The following is a 22,273-nucleotide window of genomic DNA, read 5'->3' as shown; positions in this document are numbered from 1 at the left end:
TATTATCAGTGGTTCTCACCTTAGCCAAGCTATGGGTGAAAAGCAATATCTCACTGCTTCAACTTGTATTTCTTCATTTACTAGTGAGGCTGAACATCTTTTTCTTATGTGGATTGGCTATTTGAAGGTGTTTTTAAAGTATCTATTTTTGTTGATCATAAATTTAATAAAAGTTATAAAACTGTAAGTATGGCAAAAATACGTAATAGAAAGTATACCCATGTTCAGAGTAGCATTATTCACGATAGAGAAAATGTGGAAGTAACTCAAATGTCCATCAACAGATGAATGGGTAAACAAAATGTCATATATCCATACAATGGAATATTATTCAGCCTTAAAAAAGGAAGGAAATTCTGATTCATGCTGCAACATGGTTGAACCTTGAGGACATTATGCTAAGTGACATATGCCAGTGACAAAAGGACAAATACTGTATGATTCCACTGACATGAGGTTCCTAGAGTAGTGAAATTCATAGAGATAGAAAGTAGAGGGCTTCCCTGGTGGTGCGGTGGTTAAGAATCTGCCTGCCAATGCAGGGGACACAGGTTCGAGCCCTGGTCCGGGAAGATCCCACATGCTACGGAGCAACTCAGCCCATGCATCGCAACTACTGGGCCCGTGTGCCACAACTACTGCCTAGAGCCCGTGCTCCACAACAAGAGAAGCCACCACAATAAGAAGGCTGCACCCTGCAACAAAGAGTAGCCCCCGCTCGCCACAACTAGAGAAAGCCCACGTGCAGCAATGAAGACCCAACACAGCCAAAAATAAATAAATAATAATAATAAAAGATAAATTTTAAAAAACAAAACAAAAAAGAAAAGAAAGTAGAATGGTGGTTGCCAGTGGCTGGAGGGAAGAGGCAATGGGGAATTAGTCTTTAATGGGTGTGGAGTCTCAGTTTTGCAAGATGAAAAGAGTTCTGGAGCTGGATGGTGGTGATACTTGCACAACAATATGAATGTACTTAATGTCACTGAACTTAGTGTCATAAAATGAGTAAGATAGTATACTTATGTATATTTTACCACAATAAAAAATTGGCAAAAAAGCCCATAAAAAGTAAAAATCCCTTCATAACTATATTGATAAGTGCATATTTCTCCAGTCATTCTGTCTATATGGATTCTAAATATTTTTAAATAAAATGGGTTATTATACCTACTATTTTACAATATTCCCTATATTTCATTTTTAAACAGTTTTATTGAGATATAATTTAAATACCATACAATTCACCCATTTAAACTGTACAATTGAATGGCTTTTAGCATATTCACAGAATTGTGCATCCATCATTGCAGTACATTCTAGAACATTTTCATCACCCCCAAAAGAAACCCTGCACCCCTTCGCTGTCACCCTCTAATTCTCTCCCAGCTGTTGGCAACCACTAATCTACTTTCTATCTCTATGGATTGCCTATTCTGGACATTTTGGGTAAGTGGAATCATATAATATGTGGTCCTCTGTGACTAGATTCTTTTACTTAGTATAGTGTTTTCAAGATTCGTTAATGCTCAGTGTATATCGGTACCCCATTCCTTTTTATGGCTGAATAATATTCCATTATATGGAGAGGCCCCATTTTATTTATCCATTCATCTGTTGATGGACATTTGGGTTTTTTTTTTTGACACTTCTTGGCTATTAGAAATAATGCTTCTATGAACATTCACTTATGAGTTTTGTGTGGAGGTATGTTTTCATTTCTCTTGGGTATATACCCAGGAATGGGATTGTTGGATCATATGATAACTCTCTGTTTAACCATTTGAGGACCCCCCTTTTATTTTCACAGTAAACTATCAGACTTGGATATCTTCCTGTGTCAACACACCTTGACATACTTCTTGCATCTTAACCCCTGGATAGCATTTCATTGTATGAAAATATAATGGTTTATGTACCCATGCCATGTTGATGGACAACAGGCAATGATGGAGATCCTTTTCTTTTTTTTAAAAATAAATTTATTTATTTATTTGTTTTTATTTTTGGCTGCGTTTGGTCTTCTTTGCTGCACGGGCTTTCTCTAGTTGCGGTGAGTGGGGGCTACTCTTTGTTGCAGTGCTTGGGCTTCTCATTGTGGTGGCTTCTCTTGTTGTGGAGCACGGGCTCTAGGCACGCAGACTTCAGTAGCTGTGGCACGTGGGCTCAGTAGTTGTGGCACGTGGGCTCAGTAGTTGTGGCACGCAGGCTCAGTAGTTGTGGCTCGTGGGCTCTTGAGCATAGGCTCAGTAGTTGTGGTGCACGGGCTTAGTTGCTCTGTGGCATGTGGGATCTTCCTGGAGCAGGGCTCGAACCCGTGTCCCTTGCATTGGCAGGTAGATTCTTTTTTTTTTTTTTTGAAGATGTTGGGGGTAGGAGTTTATTAATTAATTAATTTTTGTTGTGTTGGGTCTTCATTTCTGTGCGAGGGCTTTCTCTAGTTGTGGCAAGCGGGGGCCATTCTTCATCGCCGTGTGCGGGCCTCTCACTATCGCGGCCTCTCTTGTTGCGGAGCACAGGCTCCAGACGCGCAGGCTCAGTAGTTGTGGCTCACGGACCTAGTTGCTCCACGGCATGTGGGATCCTCCCAGACCAGGGCTCGAACCCGTGTCCCCTGCCTTAGCAGGCAGATTCTCAACCACTGGCAGGGAAATTCTTAACCAGTGCACCACCAGGGAAGCCCCTGGAGATCCTTTACTGAAGGGCCTTTGGGTTGTTTCCATTTTTTGACAACATAAGCCATCCTACAGGGAACACCTTTGTACTCTATGGAATGTTTCTGCAGACTGCATTCCCAGACATGATGAGGTGAGGGCTTTATCTGTCTTTAGGGCTTGGTTCTGGTCTAATTCTGACCCTGTGGCCTTATTCCCCAGGAGATCAACCAGGCACCATGGCACAGAAGGGCCAGCTCAGTGATGACGAGAAGTTCCTCTTTGTAGACAAAAACTTCATCAACAGCCCAGTGGCCCAGGCTGACTGGGCTGCCAAGAAGCTGGTATGGGTCCCTTCGGAGAAGCAGGGCTTCGAGGCGGCCAGCATCAAGGAGGAGAAGGGGGATGAGGTGATCGTGGAGCTAGTGGAGAATGGCAAGAAGGTCACGGTCGGCAAAGATGATATCCAGAAGATGAACCCGCCCAAGTTCTCCAAGGTGGAGGACATGGCAGAGCTGACGTGTCTCAATGAAGCCTCCGTGCTGCACAACCTGAGGGAGAGGTACTTCTCAGGACTCATATACGTGAGTATCTTGGGGCAGCCAGTCACTTCTTGCTGGCCTCCTGCACCCCTGAGGGAAGGGAGAGGCTTGGAGATGTCTTCGGGGTGCAGGTTGGGAGGCTGAAGTTTTCGATGAGAGAGGCTGCATGGTGGGATGGAATCGTCCAGACCTGGGTTCCCATTCACCTTGCCCTACCTAGTTCTGTGACATTGAACAGGTTATTTCACCTCTTGAAGCCTCAGTTTTCCCATCTGCAAAATGAGAACAATCACCCTCCCCACGTAAAGGAGATCCAAAGATTCCATGTAATCCCATAGGCGCTTGGTCAGTGCTCAACGGATTTCAGTGAAGTAGTTCCCTGCTCTTCCTCCATCTTGGAAATAAAGAAGAGCTCTTAACCTCCTTGGGAAGGCTGGTCAATCCTGGCAGTCAAGTAGGTAGGAGACATGAGGATCTTGGTGAGGTTTGGTGGAGGCCTTCCCTGTCCCAAATGGGAACGCCTAGATTGACCTGGACTCCTCTGGGTTGACTGTGCAGATCAGAGTGCACTAGAGCTGCACTGTCCAATATGGTAGCCACCGGCCACATGTGGCTAACTAAATTTAGATGTAAACTAATTAAGCATCAATTCTTAAAAGTTCACTTCTTCACTTGTACTGGGCTTCATGTTAAATGCCCAACAGCCACCTGTGTCTAGTGGCTGCTGTATACCTGTGACAGCACAAGTGTAGAACATTCCTATCACTACAGAAAGCTCTGTGGGACAGTCTGGACCAGATGATGTGTGACTCAGGGGTACAGGTTCCTTGTGGGGTGGGCCAGCTCCCCAGGATATAGAAGGACATGGTAACCCCATTAAGCCAAACTGGTGGGCAGAGGGTCCCCCAGTCCAGCCTTTGTCTATCTTGCCTCTCAGAAAGGGTATGTTAATCCCTTGGGCAAGTTATCTAATTTCTCTGAAATTTTGTTTCCTTCTCTATAAAATGAACACAAGAATAGTACTAGCCTCATAGACTGGGTTACTCTGAAAAGAAAGCACTTGGCATGCTTCTTGGCATGTTGTAGGCACTCAACATGCTAGGTGTTGTTTTTGTTAGTTTTGTTGCTGTTATGGTAATTTTTGTTATTACCAGACAGATGTTCTTGGATTCTCTGCAAACTTATGGAAACAGTCACCTCCATCTTTAGGCCCTCTGGTCCTGCCCTTTGTGTTTTACCATGTGAAAATTACAAAACTCCCTTGTCATCTCTAAAATTGTCCTGCAGACGTTTTTCCTAATTAGGAAAATAAGGCACATTTGTTCCAAAAGATTTGGAAAATTCATAAAAGCACAGTAAACACAAAAATCAGTCCTCCCCCAGAGATAACAGCTGATAAGATGTTGGTGCATTCCCGGTGTTTCTATGTGAGAATAGTGCGTGTTTACATATTGAAAAGCCTGTGCACCTAGGCTGGGGACCTGCTCTTCTTTCTACATATAAGTCAGTGATGAGCATCCCCATTGCTCATTCATAACGCCAGAATGTCCCTTTATGGGCTTTGTGACCTATCCTATGGATGTACCATAATTAATGATCTATTCTTCTTATGGATTGTTCAGAGGGGGTTACAATGGGTTTTTTCTTTTTAAAGAGCCAAGGGGGAATGGGGGAGCAACTCATAATTCTATAAATGCCTCCTCTTTATCTCATTTAATTAGTACAACTCCACTGAATGAAGTATGCTAGTCTGTAAGATGGGACGAGCATACTTCATTCAGTGGATGTTGTGCTAATTCAAGCTGAGGCTCAGAGTACTAAAGTCCCTCCAAGGATAGTCTAAGATGCTCTCTAAGCAGGGAAAGTCCCTTTTGTCGAACTCCTTGTTTGGAAGCATTATCAACCTGGGGCTCTTGGCACAGAGTGGATATTTCTAAGGACACCAATCTGCAGGGAGTAAGAGGGGAGCGGGTCTCCCGTCCAAGATGAGTCGTCTTCATCCAAGGAGGTCAAGGATGGGCCTGGATATGAATCTTGCCTGCTATGCTCTGACACAGATGTTTGAGCCCCAAATAGAAATCAGGAAAAATGAGGGGCTTATGAAGGTCCCAAGACCCAGACTATCTTCCGACAGCAGATTAAAACATGAATCAAATCTTCAAATTCCTGCTACGCTTCTCTGGACAGATTAGATGAAAAGCCTTTCAGTCTTGTGACCACACGTCCACTCCTGTCTCGTTCCTTTCTGGTCAGTTTAATCACTTAAATAGAAACTGTTGTCCGTGACAGAGGAGATAAAGGAGGACGGGGGTGGAGATGGGGGGCACAGCAAGTTATTCACCCGGCGCGTGATAGCGGAAGGCGCAGCAGCCCTTATTACGGGTGGGTGGCAGGTGATGCTCAGGCAGCTGGCCGTGGCCGACTTTGCCCTTGATAAAGAAGAGAACGTTCCCTTCCATTCTGCAAGGCTCATTTCGAACAAGGCACTTTTGCTCAGGTCCTGGCTGATGTCTTGTCCTCTCGGGTCTAGAAGAGGTAGAAGCCAGAGGGTCCCGTCTCCTAATCTTAGAGATGCAGGTTCTTGCCTGAGCTGCCAAGGATCATTGGCACATGTGGGGCGTGCATGTGGCTCTGATCCCTGGTCCAGCACTCTCTTGCTATCTTGGCTGTTGCTGTTGGCTGGCTTCTCTCTGCCTGGGATTTTTCATGACTGCTTAGCAGTCGGCTCTGTCCCTGGTGTTGGGCTGGGAGATGAGACAAGGGTTTCAGGCACAGGGAACTCAGTGAAGAGGTGGGCCTTGCTTGTACTGGCTACCGTCCCAAGTCCCAGCTCTCTGGCGAGAGTGAAGCTCACATCCCACCCTGCGCACGAGGTGACCGAGGCAGAGAGGTGACGAGACTTGCCTGGGGAGGGACCGGATCAGACTCCCCTGCTTCCCTCTCTGTGGGATGCTGAGAGTCACAGGGCCCAGTCCTCTCCCTGAGGCTGATTGATAACTGAGGGGAGGAAGATAAGGCACACTTGAGCTGGATGCAGGTGTGTAACATAGATTCTACAACGATGAATGGATGAAGGAAAGGTGGTAGATACACCGTACGATGTAATAACCCTGCTTTAAAACAGAAGGAGATCCTGCCATTTGTAACAACATGGATGAACCTGGAGGACATTATGCTGAGTAAAATAAGCCAGAGAGAGGGGGAAAATCCCGCAGGATCCCATTTACATGAGAACCTAAAATAGTCAAACTCAGAGAATCAGAGAGTAGAGTGGTGGTTGTCAGGGTCTGGCGGGGAGGGGGAGATGGGGAATTTCTTATTTATGTATTTATTTGTGGCTTTTTCTTGTGTCTGTTCACAACTATCTAACCACTCAGACTTAAAACATTTTTTTTGAATAGACAACGCATGCAAATAGTAAATAAAATAGTATATAAGGGTATTTTAGAACTTTTCCTTTCAACCCCATTCCTTACCTTCTGGTTCCCCTCCTTAGAGAAACCGTGGTCACCAGTTCCTTATGTAGCGTTCCAGCAATATTTTATACATATAGAGGCAAATATATGTATATTTGTATACATACATATGTATTCCTTTAAAGGGCAGTGAGCCATAGTTATTGAGCCAGTCTCCCACTGATGGGCATTTAAGTTGTTTCTAGTCTTTTTTGCCCTTTAAAATCAAGGCTGTAGCAGATCACATTCTTGATGGACCAGGTCTTTCTCTAGGATACATGTTCAGAAAGTCATGACATTGCACTACAACCTGGTAAAGAAAGTATTGTTATCCATTATTTTATAGATGGGGAAGAAGAGGCTCAGGGGTTTGGCCTCTTGCTCAAGTCACACAGGCAATGAGGGCAAGGCTGAGGTTCAACCAGGCCTCTGTGACCTAAAGCCTGCATCTCTTCCACCTTCCCCCACTGTTCCTCATTTCTGCCGGAGGCCTTGGGAGCTCAGGGCTCCACGGCTGACCATATAAAGTGTTAGGGAAAAAGTGGACTCACTTCCTAATACGGTCACAAGAGGGAAACCCTTGGCCTGCAGCTGGGACCTGCTGTGGCACCGGGCCCTGAGATGCCGGCTGGGACATGGGAAGCGGGGATGTTGAAACCTGAACTTGACCAGCTGGAAAGGGGCCGGTGGGGATGGGGAAGCAGAAGCACAATCAAGTGCAGGTGGGCTGGGTCAGGTGAGACCAACCAAGTTGGAGCAATGGAGACTGAGACTCCAGATTCTGAAGCCCAGCTTCTGTGTGGGGTGTGCTGCTGCCTTCCTAGTCCTTCCTGTAGGGCCACTGTGCCCCGGAAAGATGTGCTGAACTGGACAGAGATTCAGATCTGTCTGGAAGCATGGATTAAGTGCTTGCTGTGTACATAGCACCAGGAGGTGTCCTAGGCAGACAGGAGGAAGGTGATATTTCTCCTTCAGAAGCTGATGATGGAGTTGGGAGAGCCATGCCTTCCTTCCTTCCTCCTTCCCTCACTCCCTCCCTTCTTTCTTCTATTCATTGTATTCAGCAAATATTTACTGAGTGTCTGCTATGTGCCTGGCCCTGTGCTGGGTGTCAGATATATGCTGGTGTGCAGCTTGCAGTCCAGGAGGGACATTTAGACTGAGCCCTGAAAGAGCAGATGGAAATGGCTCTGGGAAGATCAGGGAGAAGTGTTCCAGGGAGAGAGAACATTCCATGTGAAGTTTCCAAGGTGGCAAGGTTTTCATCATCATGAAACAAAGGGAGCACTGGGTGGTCACTAACATTTATTGAGCCCCTATTACATACCAGGTACTGAGCTAAATGCTTCACGAGGGCTATCTCACAGCAAACCAATGAAGGAGCTCCTATTACACCTGCCCATTTTGCAGATGAGGATAACTGAGGCTCAGAGAGGCTAAGAGACTTGCCCAGGGACACACAGCCAAGAAGTAGCAGAATGAGAGCTCCAACAATTCCTTGGTAGTCAATCCTATACTCTTAACCACTGCCCTTTACTGCCTCCAGGTCCCTGGAGGGGTGGTTAGGGTTGTAAATGATACATTCTGGAAAGGACATGGCAGTGGCAGTGGGCATGGCCTGAGAGGAGCTGGAGGTGGAGTTGAGGCCTGAAGAGGAGGTAGGGCTTGGTTGACCTTCATTCAAACGATCGATTGTTTGTTGGGCACTTACTCCATGGAGGCCCCAAGCTGGGGAGCAGGACACAGATGAACAAGACACACAGGCCCTGCCCTGGAACAGCTTTGCCACCTGTTCAACGAATGTCTATTGAGCACCTACTATGTGCGGACCAGTGCAAGGCCCCGGGTCACAGAGACGAAGGCAGCACTGCCCCTGCTCCAGGGAAGCTTTGTAATTAACTGACCCCTCAGGCATTCATTTAGCAGGCATTTAGTGAGCACCCACTGTATACCTGAGCTGGTTAGCACCTTATCTGTTAAGTCTCAGTGCTGGGAGTACCTCCCCACTGAAGTTTCTCTGAGCACCCCCATGTGGGTTAGGGCCCTCCCTTCCTTGCTCCCATAATACGCTGGGCTCCATCCTTGTTGTTATGATGTTAGTTTTGAACATCCTTGTCTCCCTTTTGATCTGGGGGCTTTTTGAGGGCAGGAATGATCATTGATTTATTTGTCTCCAGCATCTAACACAGACCTGGTATACAGTAGGTGCTCAATAAGTGGCTGATGGATGTTTAGATAAGCCTTATGTTGACCTCACTCTTGCCCTTTTTGGGGAGTGGTGAGAACCTGGGGGATTACTCCCTCCCTCCCCCACCAGTCCTGTACCTTTTCAGGAACATCATTCTCCCTGTGCCTGGGCCCAACGCTCATCATCATTGTCCCTTAGCAAATGGTGCCCTGGAGGGAGGCTCCCACTCTTCAACCAGTTGCCAGCATGACTGAAAGCCCTTTGTGGGCAGGACCTTGTGTGTTTTGTCTTCCAGTATAACCCCAGAGCCTTGCACAGTGTGAGGGCACACACAGAATGAATGAATGAGTAAATGAATGAACAAATGATCTATTGTTTCTGTAGGACAGGGATAGGTCTACAGCCTTATGGACAGTGTCCACTCCTCGGAGTGGGCCAAGTTGGAGCTCAGTGCTGCCAGGGTCTTGCTGGGTGACTTTGGTCAAGTGAAAGTGACTTTGATCACTGCTCTGAGTGAAACCCAGTGATGGAATATCTGTTCCTCCTCCTTTAGTCACTTCTCGGGGGAGTTGGAGGGAAGACATGCTTCCTGGCCATTGGAGCCTTGGGCTGCACTGATGTTATTGTTTGGAAAAGCAGTTCCTGTGGGACAGGTTGGTGCCTCCCTCCTGGGCTGTGACCTCAGCCCATGGGAAAGGCCAGCGTACAGTAAGAACCAGGACAGCGCCTCCCCCAGGCACAGCACGGCAGGGTGTGCGAGCCTCTTCACGCCCGTTCCCTGTTCTGTTCATTTTCACACGCTCCTCTGCGCTTGGTAGGGCAGGACAATTTTTTTTTGTTTTTTACATCTTTATTGGAGTATAATTGCTTTACAATAGTGTGTTAGTTTCTGCTTTATAACAAAGTGAATCAGCTATGCATATAGGACAATTTTTTAAGATTAATTAATTTATTTTTTTGGCTGAGCCGTGTGGCTTGCGGGATCTTAGTTCCCCGACCAGGGATTGAACCCGGGCCCCGAGCAGTGGAAGCCCCGAGTCCTAACCACTGGACTGCCAGGGAATTCCTGACTTTTTTTAAAAAAATTGTGATAAAATCCATATGATATGGATTCACCGTATTCATCAGTTTAAAGGAAGCAATTCAGTGGCAGTAATACACTCACTCACAGTGTAGTGCTACTATCACCACTGTCTGGTTCCAGAACATTTTTATAACCCCCCAAAGAAACCCATTCCAGCTAGCAGTCACTCCAGTTCCCCCGTTTCTGCCGTCCCTGGAAACCAGAGATCTGCTTTCTGTTTCTGTGGATTTGCCTGTTCTGGGCATTTCATATAAATGGAACCATGTGATACGTGACCTTCTGAGTCTGACTTCTTTCATTCAGTGTAATGTTTCCAAGGTTCATCTGTGTTGTAACGTGTCAGGAGCATTCCTATTTAAGGGCAGCTGTGTTCATCACCATTTTAGAGACAAGGGAGTGTGTGCTTTGTTCATGGTCGAGAGTATGAGCTCTGGGGTTAGCAGTCGCGATTTTAGTTCCGAATTCCCCAGCAGCTGTGTGACCTGGTGACCTCACGGAGCCTCAGTTTCCTCATCTGTCAAACGGGCAGCAGGGAAATCATAGTATCCCTGTCACAGGGTGGATGTGAGGATTAAAGAAGAAGACGACTGTGAAGTGCTTAGCTCAGTGGCCGGCGCACAGTAGATGCTCCGGAAGTGGTAGATGTTATTTAAGCCCACGAGGCTCAGGGAGGTGAAGCAACAGTGGTGAGAGTGGAGCTGGGATCTGAACGCAGAACTTATAAACTATAACACAGGTGCCCTAGAAATCCAGTCTTGCCCCTTGCTCCTCTTCCCCTATATCCAGAGACAGTGATGCCAAGAGGTTCCCACTAGGACTCTGAGCCTCAGTTTCCCCCTCTCTAAAATGAGACTCTGAGCGCATCTGTCTAAGGCTGCCACTGTGAGGATGAAGTGAGAAAATGCACACGGTGGTGCTCAGACAATGCAGGTCGTGGTGGGTGTTCTCATGGCCGGACCCCCACGGGCTGTTTGTCCCTGCTGGGTTCTGGAAATAAGATGGGTTCTCTGTTTGGCAGACGTACTCGGGCCTCTTCTGCGTGGTGGTGAACCCCTACAAGCAGCTGCCCATCTACTCGGAGAAGATCATCGACATGTACAAGGGCAAGAAGCGGCACGAGATGCCCCCCCACATCTATGCAATCGCTGACACGGCCTACCGGAGCATGCTGCAAGGTGAGCTGCCCGTGGGTGCATGGAGCTCCTCCTCCTCCAGGGAGCCCACCAGGGCTGCTTACAGTCACGCCCCGGGCCCCTCCTGTCCTGCCTGACTGCAGTTCTCGCCAAGAATGCGGAGTTTGGCAGGCAGCACTGGGCCTCAGGAGGGCTGTGACTGAAAAAGGGAAAAAGCAAACTGAACATCTGTGTTTGCGGCCCGGGAGGGCAAAGGAGGGCAGATAGCTTGGGCAAATATGGGCATGGGCCCGCTCTGGCTTCCGCTCCAGAGCTCGCTGTCCCTCCCGGGCTGCCCGAGGCCCTGGGCAGGCCAGCTGTCTGGAAAATGGTAGGATGCTCTCACCTGGGAAGGGAAGTTGGTGGGGAACAGCCCTGGGGCTGAGCCAACCAGATGTGGATTTGCAACCAGCTGTCACTCACACCCTGCGGTATCCTATGCAAATGTCTTTTCATCTCCAGCCTTAGTTTCCTCATCTGTGAAAAGAGAGTGATAGGATCCATCTCTCAGCTTGTGGTGAAGATTGTAAAACAGGCTTTTCCACACTGAAGACCTTTGCGTATTACCTCCATGTTTATGTATTATTACTATCATTAATAACTTTTACTGAGGTAGAACATACATACAGTAGAATGCAAAAAGTGTACAAATTCAGTGTCCAGCATAAAATTAATTTTTACATGTCTACAGTTGTATAATCACCACCCAGACCAAGATGGGAAATAGTTCCAGAAAGTTCCCTCATGCCTCTTCCCATAAATGGAATACCTCCTCGTATAAATGGATCTGGTCTTGAGATACAGGAGTTCTGCCCTCCTTACACTTGGGAAAGGGCAACAGAAAAGAGCTTTGGCAGTTTTAAAGCTGTGCACAATTGTTATGTGATTTTTAGGTGCGAGTAGTCTAGAGGTTGTAAGCCGGCAACTGGTAGGCTGGATCCAGCCCTCAGATAAGTTTGGTTTGGTCCACGTGGAGTTTTTTATTTTTATTTTTTTTTAACATCTTTATTGGAGTATAATTGCTTTATAATGGTGTGTTAGTTTCTGCTTTATAACAAAGTGAATCAGTTATACATATACATATGTTCCCATATCTTTTCCCTCTTGCGTCTCCCTCCCTCCCACCCTCCCTATCCCACCCCTCTAGGTGGTCACAAAGCACTGAGCTGATCTCCCTGTGCTATGCGGCTGCTTCCCACTAGCTATCTATTTTACATTTGGTAGTGTATGTATATATGTTCATGCCACTCTCTCACTTTGTCACAGCTTACCCTTCCCTCTCCCCATATCCTCAAGTCCGTTCTCTAGTAGGTCTGTGTCTTTATTCCCCTCTTACCCCTAAGTTCTTCATGACCTTTTTTTTTTTCTTAGATTCCATATATATGTGTTAGCATACGGTATTTGTTTTTCTCTTTCTGACTTACTTCACTCGGTATGACAGACTCTAGGTCCATCCACCTCACTACAAATATCTCAATTTCGTTTCTTTTTATGGCTGAGTAATATTCCATTGTATATATGTGCCACATCTTCTTTATCCATTCATCTGATGATGGACACTTAGGTTGCTTCCATGTCCTGGCTATTGTAAATAGTGCTGCAATGAACATTGTGGTACATGACTCTTTTTGAATTATGGTTTTCTCAGGGTATATGCCCAGTAGTGGGATTGTTGGGTCGTATGGTAGTTCTATTTTTAGTTTTTTAAGGAACCTCCATACTGTTCTCCACCACATGGAGTTTTAAGGATACCTAAATTAGTTGCCAACTTTTAAAAATTTGGAGATTTTACATAAAAAGCCAGATTTCTAGGTTGTTTTGAAAGTATTGGAACGTCTGGCAACATGTGATCCCACCTGTCAGCTGCCCCTTTAGAAGGGGTATGAGTTCTCCAGTTCCCCAGTTCTCACCTGGCCTGATGCACTTGTTTGTGTTAACTGCCTGGCCCCTGTGTTTGACTTTGCAACCCCTGGAATATCTTCCTCCAGGAATGTTCTGAGTTGGGAATTGAAAGGAGCCCAGTTTTGGAAGCTCCTGAGGGCAGAGATCCAGATATGCCTAGGAGATATAACCCCCCCAAGGTAGAGGGGCTCAGATATAGTTCCCCAAAGGTTACTGACAGGGTTAGCCAAACCCCACAGGTGCGACTCAAGCTGGACCACTCCAGACGAGAGACTACCATTACCTCCAAAGGCCAGAATATGGAGCCTTGCAAAGAGGGTTGTGGAGATAAAATCTCAGGTTTTAAAGTGATGACTCTTGGAGTTAGGTATGTGTTTTTGTGAAAAAAAATCATTTGTGGTCTCCCTTAATGGAAAAGTATAAAATGGTGGTTCACACAGCTCTTTGCAAAGCTGAACATCACAAAGTTACAGTGCTTATATCATTTGGGGTGCTTTTGCTTGCGAGAAACATAGCAACCAATTAAAGTGGCTTAAACAACGGGAATTTATTACCTCACATAGCAAATAGTCTGAAGGTTGATGATTTCAGGCTTAGCTAATTCAACAGCTCAAAACCAGACTTTTTTGGGATTTTCTTGGCTACTTCCTCATGGTCACAAGATGGCAGCCATAGCTCCAGACATCACATCCTCATGTGATAATATCCAAAAGCATGAAGGACGTGGAGGGTTAGGTTTTTTCCTATGCCTCTTTTTTATCAGAGAGGAAAACCTTTTCCAGAACCTTCTCAGAGCAGGCATCCCTTATGCCTGATTGGCTAAAACTTGTTCACAGGCCAACCTCTAAACCAATCATTGGCAAAGAGGACTGTAACATTTATGATTGGTTTGGACTATTCCTGGTTCTTTTCTGGAGCTGAGGGAGCTCCCACTAAGCACATTTTATATGAATACCAGAATGAAAGAAAATTTCATTAGCAAAGAGGAAGCGGGGAGTGACAGTGAAGCACTGCCATAGTGCTCTTAAAATATATATGTGTAACTTTTAAAAAAACTTGAATCTTTTATATTGATTCTAGAAAAAGTAAAACATATATTTAAGCAAAAGAGAATATACCAGCACCCATAATTCTATCACCCAGAGATCACCACCATTAACCTTTTGCTATGAAATCTTCATACACTAACTGAGCTGGATGGCATGAAATGAAGGACGTTTTGACTATCTGAAAATAATTGGTTCCAGAAAAAAATCACTTAAAACAGGCACTGTAGATTAAAGGGGAAGGGGGCTTGAGGGGCTTGAAAAATGACACTGCAAATTATGAAAACAGGCTTATTTATTTTACATGTAATAGGAATTTGGTGGTAATTTCAACTAGATGCTAATTCTTAGATTGAGTATAAAATTAATTCATTTTTTTGCCTTAACTTTTTTTTGGACGGAACCATGTGAGAGCATAAGACACCATTCTTCATGTCATGCTTGCTTTCTGCAGTGTAGGGTAAGAGGGTAATTTTTGCAGACTTATTGGAGAGATCACCACTTTTGCCACGGGCTTTTACTTATTTGGCGTTTAACACAGCGCCTCAAAGCCCCTGTTATGTTCCCTTTCCCGATGACTCTCTGATATTTGGTTGTGAATTGATCTGACTTTCTGTGGCCTTTCAGAGGGCATGGACATGTGACATTGCACCTTCAGGGAAATCAACAGTTTTGCGGAGCTGCCACTTCGTTGTGTTTGTATCAAGACAATGGATGTTGGCACCCAGTAGTTGGCAAGGTGAAGCCTTTGAGTCGGAGGGCAACAGTGATGCAGACCAGAGAAAGATGTTTCAGTGGGTTCTGATTTCCTAAATAGTCGTCTCATTGAAGAATATTTTTGTGTTGTGATAACTTTCATCTCCCTAGACAACTTCCCATCCATGGGGCAATGTTATACTCTATACCGGGACCCCTGGGGCTGATAACATTTCATTCCTTTTAGGCCCTATATTTTAACACAGAATTATATAGTGAAATATAAAATTACTTAGAAATTTCAGGGTCTTCCCTGGTGGCACAGTGGTTAAGAATCCGCCTGCCAATGCAGGGGACACGGGTTCATTCCCTGGTCCAGGAAGGTCCCACATGCCACGGAGCAACTAAGCCCGTGCACCACAACTACTGAGCCTGCGCTCTAGAGCCTGCGAGCCACTACTAAGCCCTCGTGCCACAGCTACTGAAGCCTGCACGCCTAGGGCCCCTGCTCCGCAACAAGGAGAAGCCACCACAATGAGGAGCCCGCACACCACAACGAAGAGCAGCCCGCACTCGCCGCAACTAGAGAAAGCCCACGCACGGCAACGAAGACCCAACGCAGCCAAAAATAAATTAATTAATTAATTTTTAAAAATAAAATTACTTTGAAATTTCAAACCTCAAGAGAAAATGACAGCCATGAGCGCACAGAACCATAAAAGATAAACTCTTTTTAGATTAAATGTTAATCAACAGCTGCTACGTATGTATTCCTTTTGGCCTTACCTGGTGCTTCCTGGCAAATTAGTGATGATAGACTGCAATGGAAAAAAATCCCTCCCCCCCAAGAAAAAATCAAGGAGAAAAATATAGGCTTGGGAAAAATAATTTTTTTTCTCTAGAAAGTGGGAATTTGGTTTTTGTGAAGGAACATGTGGGCTCAGTTTGTGACTCTATTGGTGAATGTTGCTATTCCAGGCTGTACAGTCATTTGGCTTGAATCATGCTGAACTTTCTATCTTGGAGGTGTCAAGCTAGCAGCTGTGGCTTCCTCCTCAAGTCCTCTGTGGAACTGGCTGGAGTGTGAAGAGATGGGGTTGGGAAGGGGTGGAGAACACGTTCACTGAATACAGAATGAAATGTTTAAAATATGTGACGTAGATGCTTAAGTTCCCGAGGACCCCTAAACTCCATAAAACCCACAAACTCCATCCTTGTCTGCCTGCTCATCACTGGATCTCTGGCATGTTTGCTGGTGCCTGTCGTGGAGTAGCTGCTCCGTTAATATTTGTGATGAATGAAGGAAGAACTCTCAGAGTTGTTTAAAGAAAAGAACCAACCAGGGTCAGGATGGGGGGGTTTGTCTTAGAGGGGTGGGGAGTTACAAGCCTTGATGGCTTACTAAGAGGGGAAAGGGGATCAGGGGTGGCGTTCTGGCTGAGAATAGTAACAGGGGAGTTGGGAATATGGTAGGGGATTTCTAAGACATAATTTACTGACTACCCCCTCCTCAAAGGAAGCCAAGCCCCTGGGGAAGAAGAGGATGGGAGAAGTAGGCATTTAAAGATGCAGCTTATATATGTGTATGTGTACATGATGTCGTGTTTACTTTTTACATTCCCAATTTTTTTCTTTTTTTTGGAGAGATGATAGATTAAATTCAAAAGCTGAAAATTCTCACCTTTCAACCCTTGTGCACTAGACGCCTAATTTCCCTCCCCAGAGATAACCGTGGTTTCTAGTTTATTAGATATTCTCCTAGAGATATTTTCTGCACATGTGTGCAGATACATATCTATTTCCCTCTCCCCAAGATTTCCCCACAAATAGTAACATTCCATATGCACTGTTCTATAGGCTGCTAGAGTATTACATGCCTAAAGGGATTCTTTGTTCCTTTTTCCCATTTTTAGTTTTTATTTTTAGTGAAGGTATATGTGAAGATGATTCAGAGTCAATTCCTCAAGGTTTATTAAGGAAAATAGCCCTCCTTTGTTGCTTCTCTACTTTCCCCTTCTCCAGGGGTATCCATTATCAACCCTTTAACTGATTTTTGGATAGTTACCTCTGTAATCACTAAAAAACTTGAGTATATTGCTCATATCTTAATTTTTCCCCTGTTTTAGTCAATAGCCTATTGACTTTTCTTTCTTTCTTTTTTTTTTTTGCGGTACGCGGGCCTCTCACTGTTGTGGCCTCTCCCGTTGCGGAGCACAGGCTCGGACGCGCAGGCTCAGCAGCCATGGCTCACGGGCCCAGCCGCTCCGCGGCATGTGGGATCTTCCCGGACCGGGGCACGAACCCGTGTTCCCTGCATCGGCAGGCGGACTCTCAATCATTGCGCCACCAGGGAAGCCCTAGCCTATTGACTTTTCATCATGGAACATGAGGATTTAGCTCAGTCACTCCTTTGCTTTGCGCCTCCTGTCTCCTCCCAGCACACATGCATTTGCGCCCTATCTCATAGAATCCCAACATAGTTTTGTATTAACATTGATGAAAACTATATTCAGAGTTTACATTATTATGACTGTGTAGATGCTATTCACAGCTGAGCTCTGCACTGTCTTGTGAATGCTTTTCCGATACAATTATTCTTTTCCCTGGAGTTAGTAATTGCCTTTTTTTTCCCAACTTGATTATCTATGTACTTAATCACTAATTCTACCCCAAATTTTCCTTCAGAATATGTTAATCTCCTTCTAATATGTCTAGCTATGTGTTCAAGATCCTATTGATAGCTTCTCCATGAAGGTGATCGCTACTGGAGTCTTCTGACCTGCCCTGGCTACCTTCTATGACTGGTAGCTGACATTTGGGATCTTCTTTTATCATTCTTGGAATACCCTTCAATGCTCTCATGGTGGATTCCTTGTTTCCTAGTTTCCAGGTCTCCTTCCTTGATTTACTCCCTGTTTAAATGGAACACTTTCTCTAGCAGCTTCTCAAGAAAGGATGTATGTGAGGCAAATTGAGATCTTGCATATCTGAAAGTCTTGATGCTTCTCTAATATTTAAGGGCAGTTTAGCTGGTTCTAAATTTTTAAGCAAGAAATAGTCTTCTTTCAGAATTTTTAAGGCATTGCTTCATTAGCTTTGAGATTCAGTTTCATTTTTGAGGAGATAAAAGCCAATCTGGGGCTTCCCTGGTGGCGCAGTGGTTGAGAGTCCGCCTGCCGATGCAGGGGACATGGGTTCGTGCCCCGGTCCGGGAAGATCCCACATGCCGCGGAGCGGCTGGGCCCGTGAGCCATGGCCGCTGAGCCTGCGCGTCCGGAGTCTGTGCTCCGCAACGGGAGAGGCCCACAACAGTGAGAGGCCCGCGTACAGCAAAAAAAAAAAAAAAAAAAAAAAAACCAATCTGATTCTTGATCCTTTGTGTATGACCAGTTTTTTCTCCCTCTCTGGAAGCTTTTTTTTTTTTTTTCCTGACTCTTCTTTATCCCCCTGTTTATGATGGTGGAATCTGGCATGTGTCTGTTTTCAACCATTGCGCTGGAGACTGAGTGGACCCTCATAATCTATAAACTCACATCCTTAAATTCTGGGAAATTTTTGTGAATTACATCCTTAATGATTTCTTTCTCTTTGTATTCTCTCTCCTGTTTTTTTTCTAGATGTTTTCTTATTTCCATAATGGAATTCCTAGATTGTTTTTATGATTTTCATCTTTCTCGTCTCATTTATTTTCTGGGCAGTTACCTCAACTTTATCTTATGAACCTTCCATTGAGTTCTCAATGACTGCTTTCATTAAAAAAAAAAAATTCCAAGAGCTTTGTTTTGTTTCCTGAATGTTTCTTTCTTATAACATTCTTTTTTCCATGTATGTCCCTTTTCTTGGAGGGTACTTTTCCACAGGTAGGTCTCTGTTTCCTCCAAGAGGCATATTTTCTGTTTTATTTGTTTTAATTTATGTTTGTCTTATTAGTGGCTTTCTTCGGATGCTCAGTGAATTGTTGGCTGTCCATTCATCTGGGATGCTTTAGTGCATGGGCACCAAAAGGTTGATGGCAGCTCCGTGCTTGCAGGAGGAGGTTGCTCGTGATGAGCCTGGCTATGGGCGGGTGAAGCTGGGCTGCTCCATCGGGGCACTTCTGCTGTATCTTTCAGTCTCTTTTCTTGGGCTGATGAGATTCTTCAGAGAAGACTTGTGCAATCTTCTGCCTGGAGGAGAAATATCTGTCTAACATCATTTTGAGGGTCTAGTTGAGAAGAGGCTGAGGGTTTCAAACTGTGGGATCAAACTTGTGTGTTACTCTCCTGCTGTCAGTAGGGTCCCTGGTGTCCCCCAAGACAGAGACCCTCTATTTCTTCCTCTCCAGAGAATAAATCTGCCCCCCTTCTGTGGGTTGTGGGAAGGGCAGTCACTTGGCTGCAGGAGTGTAGAAGGTATCTGGAGTATCTAGCAGCTTCTCAAACAGACATTCAATCAGTCCTTGTGGGTTTTTTTTCCCTCTACCCCTTTCCCAAGGCCCCGGGGGCTGCCAGTTACTGAGGTTTGGGGCTGGAGGCAGGGGGCTCTGCTTCTCCACTTTCCCCACCGCCAGCTTAGACTTCTCTCCTGGGACTGTCATCACTCATCCTGTTTGCTGGCTTCCCAGGTTGTGCTGCTGTTCTCTCCTCTCCTGTTCATTTGAACGGCTTCATGTGTTTTTGAAAAACCCCTTTACTGTCACTTTAGTAAGGTTTGGGGAGGAAGAAGCGCTAAATACCTGTGTTCAACCCACTATCTTTTTTTTTTTTTTAGCATCTTTATTGGAGTATACTTGCTTTACAATGGTGTGTTAATTTCTGCTGTATCACAGAGTGAATCAGCTATACATATACATATATTCCCATATCCCCTCCCTCTTGCATCTCCCTCCCACCCTCCCTATCCCACCCCTCTAGGTGGTCACAAAGCACAGAGCTGATCTCCCTGTGCTATGCGGCTGCTTCCCACTAGCTATCTGTTTTACATTTGGTAGTGTATGTATGTCCACGCCACTCTCTCACTTTGTCCCAGCTTACCCTTCCCCCTCCCCATGTCAAGTCCATTCTCTACGTCTGCATCTTTATTCCTGTCCTGCCCCTAGGTTCTTCAGAACCATTTTTCTTAGATTCCATATATATGTGTTAGCATACGGTATTTGTTTTTCTCTTTCTGACTTACTTTACTCTGTGTGACAGACTCTAGGTCCATCCACTTCACTACAAATAACTCAGTTTTGTTTCTTTTTATGGCTGAGTAACAGTCCATTGTATAGATGTACCACATCTTCTTTATCCATTCATCTATCGATAGACACTTAGGTTGCTTCCATGTCCTGGCTATTGTAAATAGTGCTGCAATGAATATTGTGATACATGACTCTTTTTGAATTATGGTTTTCTCAGGGTATATGCTCAGTACTGGAATTGCTGGGTCATAGGGTAGTTCTATTTTTAGTTTTTTAAGGAACCTCCATACTGTTCTCCATAGTGGCTGTATCAATTTACATTCCCATCAACAGTGCAAGAGGGTTCCCTTTTCTCCACACCCTCTCCAGCATTTATTGTTTGTAGATTTTGTGATGATGGCCATTCTGGCTGGTGTGAGATGATACCTCATTGTAGTTTTGATTTGCATTTCTCTAATGCTTAGTGATGTTGAGCATCCTTTCATGTGTTTGTTAGCAATCTGTCTGTCTTCTTTGGAGAAATGTCTATTTAGGTCTTCTGCCCATTTTTGGATTGGATTGTTTGTTTTTTTGATACTGAGCTGCATGAGCTGCTTGTATATTTTGGAGATTAATCCTTTGTCAGTTGCTTCATTTGCAAATATTTTCTCCCATTCTGAGGGTTGTCTTTTCATCTTGTTTATGGTTTCCTTTGCTGTGGAAGAGCTTTTAAGTTTCATTAGGTCCCATTTGTTTATTTCTGTTTTTATTCCCTGTCTCTAGGAGGTGGGTCAAAAAGGATCTTGCTGTGATTTATGTCATAGAGTGTTCTGCCTATGTTTTTCTCTGAGAGTTTAATAGTGTCTGGCCTTACATTTAGGTCTTTAATCCATTTTTGGTTTATTTTTGTGTATGGTGTTAGGGAGTGTTCTAATTTCATTCTTTTACATGTAGCTGTCCAGTTTTCCCAGCACCACTTATTGAAGAGGCTGTCTTTTCTCCATTGTATATTCTTGCCTCCTTTATCAAAGATAAGGTGACCATATGTGTGTGGGTTTATCTCTGGGCTTTCTATCCTGTTCCATTGATCTATATTTCTGTTTTTGTGCCAGTACCATGCTGTCTTGATTACTGTAGCTTTGTAGTATAGTCTGAAGTCCAGGAGCCTGATTCCTCCAGCTCCGTTTTTCTTTCTCAAGATTGCTTTGGCTATTCAGGGTCTTTTGTGTTTCCATACAAATTGTGAAATTTTTTGTTCTAGTTCTGTGAAAAATGCCAGTGGTATTTTGATAGGGATTGCATTGAATCTGTAGATTGCTTTGGGTAGTATAGTCATTTTCACAATTCAACCCACTATCTTTTGATGGAAATTCTCTCACACCTTTTCCAAAGAAGCAATAATGGTGATAGTGGATTTTTATTGTGTGCTTCCTATATGCACAGGGCTTTCCAGAAATAATCTCCATTCATCCTTCCCACAAACCCACAAGGGAGACAGGATCAGATTAGAACCTTTAAATTAAGCCCTGAAACTATTACGGTGCCCACACATGTAATCCAGAATAAAAAGAACACTAAACTATAAAGTAATGAAAGCCAACAAAGTTTTAAATTTTCCCATGACATTTACTATGATAGTTTTTAAGACGTAGCAAATATTGACTCCTTTGAAATGTTCTTTATTTTTACCTCCCTCCCTTCCTTTGCTTGTGGACCTATGTTTACATGACTGGTCAGATAATCCAACCCTGGAGGCAGGTGCTATTTTTAGCCCCATTTTATTGCTGGGGAAACTGAGGCTCAGGGAGGTGAAGAACTTGACACATGAGTATCAGAGTGGATTTGGACTTGCTTTATCAAACTGCAAAGCCCAGGGCTTGCTGGACAAGTGGGTGATGCTGAGCTGCTGCACAGGCCCCTCCTGCCCCATGGAAGGCTGTTTGCTCCTGCAGGACTGTCTCCTTACATCTCAGGGGGTTAGTGTTGAGGGCCCAGCACTTGGGAAGCTGACGTTAGTGACTTCAGCAAATTAGCATGATGAGTGTGGGGAAAGCATCACCAAAGCTTTCCCGACAAAATCCACTTTGGATCTCCCACCGCCCCTCTGTGTGTCCCTGGGGTGAGGGATGGTGTGAAAGGCAGATGAGATTTCATTCTGAGGATGAGAGGAACCGTCAGGATCTGTCACTGGAAGTGTTGTGTCCTCACCTAATTAGCACCCAATGGCCACTCTCAGGGGATTAAAGAAAAAAACAACAGCTACAGACTTTTATCAGCCCAGGCTCTTGGCTGAAGCCTCTTCAGGCTGCAGAGAGGTCTGTGGGAGTGGAGTGATCCAAACTGCACTCTCTGCTTTGCAAGTTCCCACACTCAGTCTGAACCCTCTGTCCATGGCCG

At 44.9% G+C, this 22,273-nt stretch overlaps 1 protein-coding gene across 4 annotated transcripts in view; it reads left to right on the top strand.

The window, feature by feature from the left end:
* MYH11 (myosin heavy chain 11) overlaps positions 1-22,273 on the top strand; it is a 121,530-nt gene that overhangs the window by 12,890 nt on the left and 86,367 nt on the right. For all 4 annotated transcript variants that reach the window (XM_060031798.1, XM_060031797.1, XM_060031800.1 and 1 more), the window contains exons 2-3: positions 2,874-3,235; positions 10,939-11,095. In XM_060031798.1, coding sequence (XP_059887781.1) covers positions 2,891-3,235; positions 10,939-11,095 — 502 coding nt within the window. In that variant the 5' untranslated portion in view covers positions 2,874-2,890. The remainder of the gene's footprint in view (positions 1-2,873; positions 3,236-10,938; positions 11,096-22,273) is intronic.

The sequence above is a fragment of the Delphinus delphis genome, chromosome 15, assembly GCF_949987515.2.
Source record: "Delphinus delphis chromosome 15, mDelDel1.2, whole genome shotgun sequence".
Lineage (NCBI taxonomy): Eukaryota > Metazoa > Chordata > Mammalia > Artiodactyla > Delphinidae > Delphinus > Delphinus delphis.
This window is presented reverse-complemented; position numbering and strand designations above follow the sequence as displayed.